The sequence below is a fragment of the Rhinatrema bivittatum genome, chromosome 10 (genome assembly GCF_901001135.1).
Source record: "Rhinatrema bivittatum chromosome 10, aRhiBiv1.1, whole genome shotgun sequence".
Lineage (NCBI taxonomy): Eukaryota > Metazoa > Chordata > Amphibia > Gymnophiona > Rhinatrematidae > Rhinatrema > Rhinatrema bivittatum.
In genome coordinates, this window is record NC_042624.1 from 66,224,651 (window position 1) to 66,233,918 (window position 9,268).

The 9,268-nt window shown below is 42.6% G+C and overlaps 1 protein-coding gene across 1 annotated transcript in view; it reads right to left on the reverse strand.

Moving 5' to 3' along the window:
- HMGCS2 (3-hydroxy-3-methylglutaryl-CoA synthase 2) overlaps nucleotides 1-7,727 on the reverse strand; it is a 32,525-nt gene extending 24,798 nt beyond the window's left edge. The window contains exons 1-2 of the mRNA XM_029618831.1: nucleotides 7,569-7,727; nucleotides 1,522-1,976 (exon numbers count right to left, since the gene is read on the reverse strand). Of these exons, the coding sequence (XP_029474691.1) occupies nucleotides 1,522-1,976; nucleotides 7,569-7,687 (574 nt within the window). The 5' untranslated portion in view covers nucleotides 7,688-7,727. The remainder of the gene's footprint in view (nucleotides 1-1,521; nucleotides 1,977-7,568) is intronic.
- Between the last annotated feature and the right edge of the window lie 1,541 nt (nucleotides 7,728-9,268).

The window sequence follows — 9,268 nt, forward strand, 5'->3', positions numbered from 1 at the left end:
CAACTCTTGCCTTGACTTATAACCAAAGTAACATGGGTAGGTTGTCAAGTAATGAGGAGATATTTAATGTGGATATTCAGGGTTGATGCTTCCTTTATGTGAACTAGGTAGTTGCCTAGAGCGCCAGAGCTTAGGGGAGTGGCATAAATTCAACTAGCGCCAGAAACCTGGCCGCTGGCAGAGCCCATCTTGCCAGCAGATGAAGAGAAAGAAGAGGCCTGCCCCAGGGCAACTGGCCAAGCTTATCCCATGGGCAGCCAAAAAGAAAGAAATGCTGCCGCCATTAGGTGAGTCTTGGGGGTGGGTTGCCTAGAGCGCCAATTAGCCTTACATCAGCCCTGTGGATATTTTATTATTGATTTGTATTTTATGACTGTTTTGGATTGTTTTGTTAACTTGTAATCCCCTTTGAAGCGGCTGATAGACAATGTGAGGTGAAATTTAAATAAGTAAATTCTAATCTCTGACTTCCCCATATCCCATTTCTGCTCCTATTCAGCCTGTTCAGAACACAGCAGCAAAAATAATTTTCCTCTTCTGCAAACTATTGTTTTCCTTCTTCTTAAATCAGCTCTACTATTTCTCCTCCCTTTCCACATTAAGTTTTAGTTTTCTCTCTCTAGCCCTTTGTTTCCCCTACCTTATAACTTAGCTGTCATTATTTCTTACATTCATTCTCACAACCTCTTTTTGGCCTGAGATTTTCACTTCTCTATCTCCTGTCTCCTCGGTTCATTCTCACCTCTGTGACTTTTCACATTTATCTTCTGTCTCTGACACTCATTTTCTGTACATCGGATCCTTTTCTCTCCACCTTCAAGGTCAGTGTAGAGATCCACTCTTCAGTGAAGCATTCTCCTAGTCTCCATACAACCCATCATGTTCCCTGTGTTCTTTCACCACATCATCCTTGCAGCCTTTACCACCCTCATATCTCTTACAAGTTTATTGCATATTTACAATCAGAGAATGCAAAGTGTAGTACAATAAAACAAATACACTAACAAGTTAGGCTCCACTCAACAGAAAATTAAAAAATAACCCTTTTTTTCCCATTTAGACTACAGGTCTTTTTGGGTCAGGAATTCACTTCCATATTCTGTTTGTGTTAAGTATGTATTGTGTTTCTGTATTGATTTACCTAGTTCTACCTTGTACTATGATATATACACTGAATGTTATAAAAAAAATTAAATAATAAGTCATGATCATCATTGGTAATGAAGCTCCAATTTGCTTGCGGTCATGAAATCAAGACTAATTACTGGCTAGGAAACCCAGTCTGGTCACTGACCAGAGTTCAAGCTGATAATTGTTCATGGAGCCTCGTTCAGGAACATTTAAAATGTTTAACTATCTACTATGGCTACTTCGTTGATTCTTCGGTATAAGTGAGAAACCAATTTTTCTAAATGTAAGTAGATCACATCCTAGGCACCAAATGTAGAGGACCTTAGTACTAATTTTCATCATGCAAATCGTTTAAATAAATAAATGCTGAAATTAAGAAATAACACTTACCATCCCATGAACTAGACTCCACCCAGTTGGTTGCATTGAAAAGGGAAGCAGTACCTCCATAGCAGGCATTGGTAGTATCTATGCCCTCAATGTCTGTATTTCCTGAGTCCTCAAAGAGCTGCATAAGCACTGTCTTGACAGCTTTGGATTTGTCAATAATGGTCTCAGTTCCCACCTCTAGCCTGCCAATAGAGGCACAGGGCACATGGTTCCTCTCCAGCAATCGCTGCACTACTGTCAAACAGAGGGAGTTAATATCCTCCCGGTCTGAGCAGAAACCCATCCTGGTCTGGCCTAGACCCACTGTGTACTTCCCAGCTTCAACACCATCATGTTTCTCCAGGTCTGACTGCTCAACATACTGGGAAGGAAAGTAGATTTCCAGAGCAAGGATGCCCACATCTTCTGGCCATGGATTGGCTGTAGTCATTAGTGACCTTGAATCTGTAGCAAACCTGAAGAAATTAATATTATGTCACTTTCTTATTGATCAGCGAGGTTCATGGGATTGCATGATTCTATGTATTCTTATGGTATCCATGGCTACAAAAGTTTCTAGATCTCTCTGCCTCTCTGAGAAGAATCATTTAATCAGTATAATTGGAAAATGCTTGAGAATGGACAAAAATGTGTAAAAAATGGATAAGGTTTAGTTCCATATGCTCTTCTTATTAATAGTATACAATGCTGAATGAAAGTCAAATACTTGGTCATAAAGATATGTCTTTCAATTGTTTATGCTCTGTAATATGTAATCAGTGTTATGAAGTAGATAATAGGGGTATGCAGGAGTACAAAATTCATTTTGTTTTTGTTTCATTTTTGGGGGTTTTCCCACATAAATTTTATTTCATTTACTGTTTAATTTGTTTCTTTTCTTAAAAAAAACAAACGCAGGCGCGCGCAAGTTATAAAATCGGGGATCGGTGCGTGCAAAGGGGTGCACACTAGTGCACCTTGCGTGCGCTGACGCCCATGGGCTTCCCCCATTCCCTTCCCCCTAACCTAACCTTCCCACCCCTTCCCCTAACCTTTACCTCCCTAGCCCTACTCTAACCCCCCCCAAAATTTTTATCAAACCTTTTGCACCTGCCTAGAAGCAGGCGCAGGTTGCACACGTCGGCAGCCTGCTGGCACGCGATCCTCCGACACAGCAGCAAATGGCTGCTGTGTAGGAGGCCTCTGGCCCCGCACCCGCCCCAGACCGTCCCTTTTTGCAAGCCCCAGGACTTAGACGCGTCCCGGGGCTTTACGCGTGTCGCCAGGCCTTTATAAAATAGGCCCGGTACACGTAAGGCTCTCTATGCGCGTAAATCCACTGGATTTACGTGCGTAAAGCTTTTAAAATACGGCCCTAAATGAATTAAAAAAGGCATGGGATAAACACTATGGATCCGTAAACACTAGAGTGGAAAGGGGTGGGGTGGGGGGTAACCAGCATGGAGCAGCAGCTACTAACTCTAACAGAAGGCATGGGGATCACTACCCTTAACCAATTAGCTGACATGATTTTGACACAACTGCAGCATCGCTCTCCACTTTGTTGGCGGAGGTGGGGGGGGGGGGGGGGGGGATTGGATTCAGATGACAACCAACGCTGGGTCCTGGCTTTTACGGTACTGATACGCAGACATTAGGGAAAAAGTGCAGGACTACTACGGCCAAGTCCAAAAGCAAAGCATGTTCAAGCAGTAGCATTGTATGAATTATCAGGAAGGCTGCTCACCCTGTAAAAATGATGCTAGCAGTAACTTTGCTTGGTTTTGATTTTTAATGTTACTGCCCTTTATATAAGACTTGGGGGTAACCTGCACGGAGCATCAGTTACTAACATAAGAAGCTTGCTGAGCAGACTAGATGGACCATTTGGTACTTTTCTGCTGTCACAACTATTCTTATCATTATCATGAACCTATGCTATTATGCTTGCATAAAGAGAGAGGAATATGGAAAGAAATATGAGAGGTCTGTTTTATCAAAGCCTTTTTCCATTTTGGGCCCATAGGAAAACTTGACAATCAGGCCTGATATTTTCAGTAAAGTTACTTCAAGGGAATAATAGTTCTTTTGTTTTCAGTTTTGCATCCCTTAAGTTGAAGTGTGTTGTGTCAGAGCAGAGGCAGAAATTCCTTGTTCTGCAGTAGCACAAAGGAATCCATGGCAAAATCATAGTATATCTCAGTTTTGTAGATTATTTTCTTTCTTGTAGGTCACATATTTCAAGCTTTTCTATCTCATTTAGAGGTAGATGTAGTAAAGGGCTTTGCCCATTTCATGACTATGGTAAAATGGGTAGTACAGCTGGCCTTCCATACATGCAAATAGGCCTCTGTTCTGAAGATCTGCAGCTTTTTATAGTACATCAGATATTTAAGCCAGTTTGGAGGTCATTGGTCTCTCTTCAGCAGAGAGTCAGCTCCTGGCTGCACATTTCTGAATTTCATGGAAGAGAGGCCTTCCCGTCTCTGATAAGTATGAGAGAAAAAATGTGTGAAGCTTGCTGGGCAGACTGGATGGGCCGTTTGGTCTTCTTCTGCCGTCATTTCTATGTTTCTATATGTTTCTATGTCCTTGCCTGACGGTAATATTCAGACATGCCCACCAATTGTGTGGCAATTTTCACCTTCTTCCCTTGCAATGAATCCTGAGATTTTGAGGCACTGGGAAACTGTCCTCATTTCATCATTTTATGAACTGTTGAGGGGTTTTTGTCAGTCAGGCAAGGCATTATAAAATGATCTACGTACCTGAGAGATGTCAAACACAAGGCAAGGATTTTTCTTTGTTTTGCTTTATAGTTGGTGAGACTTTTTTTTAAAGAAATGAATAGGATGGCCTGAATAGGAATGAAATGACTCAGATTGCCAGAGGCTGTAAGCCCCCAAATACTGACTGAGAATCTACATGTTCTTATCTCTGATGATGATGGGGATGCTAAAAATGCAAACAACAACTGCTATGCTTGCTTGGCACTAACTGCAGTTTATACATTATCCCTGCTCCTCAGGTATTCCAGAGGTTTAGAAACAGCTGTGCTGATAATTTCAGGGTGGGGGGGGAGAGATGGAGGTTAATACAATTCAATGGGCATGGATTGCTCGAAGCCTAATGAGTCTAGCACTGCTATTAATACCATGAATCATGAGTCGAAGAACAAAGACAAAATGAATACAGAGGACAGCTTATTGAGTTTCTGTGAAATATCTACTCATCTGATAACATTAACTGACATTATTTCAAGTCCAATTGACTGATGGGAAAAGCACAAGATAGATTCAATGTTTGCAATCAGATTAAAAAAAAAAAAAAGGCTTGCAAAGAAGCAGAAAGAACAGCAGATTATTTATGTACTTTTATAAATCTTTTTATTTAGCAATCCTATGACTCATGCAATGACAGAACATTGCCCGGCACCATCGAATAGGACAGCAGGTTCTTAGCAGCAAGTGTTTCTAACACCCACAGGCTGCTGCTGCTGCTCCTGGCGTCTTTATAAATCGCTGTAATTAGTGGTTAGTGTTGCAGCAGAGTTATGATAATAATAACCTCTGTTGGCTTTCAGAAGAAATATTTTCTTGTAAGGTCACTTTCAGCTGTTTGATGCTGGATATACTGAATAGATGCAGAGTTTTAAACTTGCACTTAAGAGGAGAGAAACTCCCAGAGAGGGGAGAAATCTTGAAGGCAATTTTCAATAAATCAGCTGTCTGAGAACTACCCATAATGTAGGTGAGTAAAAGTACTTTTTTCCAGCCAGATAAAGTATCCAAAAAAAAAAGCAGGAGCAAATCCCTCAGCTACTTTGCATTAAAAAGCCCATGTCTGAAGAGTTTCCCATATCTGATTAAGGGTGTACACACTCCATTCTTTTCAATTGCATTTTAGATGCTCAGGCTGAGCTATTTATGTTAGTTTACTGATGGCTTAGGTTAATAGCTGAACAATCTACGTGTTGGTTGCTTCAAATTAAGAAGGAGAATTAATTACCCCTGGTTATTTCTCAGTGTACTAACAGAATTCTCATGACATAGAAACAACTTAGTTTTTCTGTATTACAGTTATGGAATGAGGAGCTCTCATAAAGATCAAGTCCTGTGCCTATAAGTGATGCCATCATAGAGCACCTCGTCAGCTGGGAGATGCAGAGCCACTCCGGGTTTTATTTGCAATGGGTGGAAAACCAGGACCGGCTCTGCTTCAGAGCTTCCCAAACCTGACTTGGTGACTCCCCAGCCTGCCGGGTTTTCAGGATACAGTATTCATAACGAATAAACATAAAATCTGTTTGCATACACTAAGGATTCAGTGTATGCAAATATCTTTCCTGTGTACTGATTGTGAGTATCCTGAACACCTGATTGACTGTGAGGTCATCAGGACAGGTTGGGGAAGCCCGGCTATAGGTGATGTCAGATATTCCATCATTCCCTCATTACAAGCTTCTCAGTGAAAAGTATAAACTCCCCCTTCTCCTCTCTTAGCCTTCCGGTACTGTCCAATGATTTCAGGGTAAACTAGGGCACACATGAGAGCTACAGGGATGAAATTAGCAAGGAGTAGTATCAGGGCACCCAGATGGCTTCCATGCCTGGAGAACCTACTCCACCCTACCTAATTCTCTAACTTTAGGCTTCTGGCATGTCCCTATTTTACCCCCAGCATTGTTAGGCATCGGTGGAAACAGAGGAAGGAGATATTTGCCTATAAGAAGGGGCACTTCATATTTTTAGGGGGCACTTTTCAGACTGTCTGCACCAGGACAGAGATCGCCCACCCATACATTTTCATCTCGCCGGCTTTGCACCAACAATTATCAAAGCAAAGAAGTGCACCCACGCTGGCTTTGAACCTCACTGCAGGTAACAAAGCTTCCTATGCTGGAAATGTACAAGTGGTGATCTGAATATGCCGCCTACTTGCCCCGAGGAATGCCTCATCTCCATGCAGCCGAAAGCCCTCACGCTCACGAGGAGCGCGCGGGCTTTTAGCCACCTGGAGGGAACATGGCTAATTAAGGCTGGTGCCTGCGTGTATCACACGGAACACTGTCCTCTTCATTTACAGAAAAGAGAAAGAAGCCTGAGATGGGAGAAGGATGGAGCGTTTGACAGATCTGTCCCAATGACAAATGATGCAAATTCATCTCACGCATATTTATTATGGATATCCTGAAAGCCTGATTGGCTGTGGGATCATCAGGACAGGTTAGGGAAACTCTAACCTATAGAAACAACAGAATTCTTTTTTCTTTTCTATTTCGATTAAAAATTGTCATTGACTTTCCGAATCAATGGTGAGAGGCAGTTTATTTAGACATTTATATGGCACCTTAAACCAGGGCCGAGCATGACAAATTTTATATAAGTGCTTTGGGTTCCTGCCCCCAAAAGCTTATAGTCTAACAAGCTCATGTACTAAAGCAGTGTTTCTCAGGCAGATCCTGGAATACTCCTCCCCCCATCCAATCTGGCTTTCAGGATATTCCCAAATGTATATGCATGAGATAAGTTTGTATGTAATGGAGCCAGTGCCTGCAGATCTGCCTCCTGCATGTTCAGTGTGGATATCCTGAAAACCTGACTGGTGAGGGGGAACTCCAGGACCGGCTTGAGAAATGCTGTGCTAAAGGTTTTCTCCCATTTTGAGTCTACGGGAAACATGCTTAGTGTATAGGGACCTAAAGAGTACCAGAGGCTTGTCCGACATCACGACAACAATCAGTGTAACAAGCAGAATTTGAACCCAGGTCTTCTTGTTTTCATTCCATTACTCTCACTACTAAGTTACCCTCCCCACCTCATCCCAAAAAAAAATCACTTCATATTTGGGCTAGATTCCAAAACTTTTGCATGTGAGATGAATGCGATAAAATGAGTACACTATAGAAACCCAGCTGCATGACAAACAAGAGAGCTGCATTCCTCTTTCCCCAGAGAACTGCAGACCCTCTGCATCTCTTAGAAAGACACCAGGTCCAGGTTCACTTCTCACTGGCTCTTGGGTCCCCGGGCTTTGCCTTGCCTTCCAGCTGATGCTATCAGACTCACCTTTTTGCGGCAGATGGGGTGCGCGTACTGAGGTGACTCTTCCATCCCTTGCTCCCTGCTCTCTTCAGCACTTGATTCAACTGCAGAAAGCGGGCTGTTTTTGAGAAAACTTGAAGCATTTCTTCACAGTTTCCTTCCAAGTCACAGAAATGGCTGAGAATCTTTTCTCTGGTGTGGTATTTATACTAATGCAGGCTCCCCTCCCGCTACCTCCCCCTGTCCAAGTCTTATCACTCTCTGTTTGAGCTTTACCTGTGATTCAGCTAAAGGTCAAGGCCCATTGCCCAACTTAGCAAATGATCTACTGTAGCCCTCTTCTCCTTACCTTTCTAGCCCTCCTCCTCTCCCAGAAGCTCACATTTTCAAGGGAAACACCCCACAGCAACAAGCAATCCAGAACGACTGGTTTCAGTAAGTCATGGAGTTTGCTGGATGACAAACTCAAATGCCTGCTTTATACTACAGCCAGACCCCTTCCCAGCTTTGCCCTTGGCACATGAACCCTAATTGCAGTTCCCTTCCCCACTATTGGCTCCCATGCTTGTAATGAAAAAGTGTAGATACTCCTAAAGTTCATGGCGGTGTTGAGTTAGGAGTAGCATGTGGGGAAGGGACATCATATGCCTTGATAAAGTGGAACAAATGACAACTTCTGTATTGCAGTGCACAACAATCAGTTAGAAAACACTTCACAGGAGGGAAAATGCCAACCTCCAAAGCCTAGGCTGAGACGGAGAGGCTAAGATCCACAGGAATATTGGAGAATTGTTGTCTTCTATCATCAAAAGTGGAACTGAGGAACAGTGACAGACATTCAAATCATACTGTAAGGCTGAGTTGGGAAGCAAAGCACACTATACAGGGAAACTTCCTGTTATACAGCACTATAGATGCCATCTGTGAAGAGCAATGGATGATAGGGAGATTCTTCTAAAGCTACAGAAGCCCAGATAATGTGCAAAGGATGCTCTGCTCACTGTGCTGTTTGATGTCCATTTTACTCCATTCCATATATGTTGCATGATAGCACCCATCAAAGAATGGCCCAATAGTCCGTAGAATCCAGACAGTGACATTTTATTGGGCACACTGCTTAGCTCGATCAATGATAAGAAATAGTGTGCTGAGACAGGCAGAGCTGATGGTGGTGAGGATGATGATGATGACCTTTGCATTAAAGGGTGATTTTATCCAGTTTAGGAAGGCATGCATGCATATGCAAAAGGGGTCCTATGTACTAAGCATCTTTCCCAGAAACACAAAATGGACAATACCCTTTTGCCCAAAAGGGCAAAGATGTGTCTTAGTCTTAACAATGTTTTCTCGTCTAGAGAGAGGATTTAAACAGGCCACGTGATACAACAAAGAAATACACTGCACTCCTAGTAATGCAATATTGTTTTTATTAAATCATAGTACCAGTATACCAAGAATATTGATCAATGTCCATCCATCACACTTTATGAATTAGGTTCAAATTCAGCTTCACGAGGCTCTGCTGATGCAGAGACTACTGAGTGTAGGGCTCTATAGCACTCACATCAGCACAAGACACTGACCTACTACTGACGTCCACCAAAGCTGTACAACCTGTATTGGAAGAATGTGCGTATGGCATCTGGGCCAGCGTTTTGACTTTTGCAAAAGGGCCACAGGGTATTTAAAGGAGGTAGGATCACAGTAGAAACCGGTATTGAAAG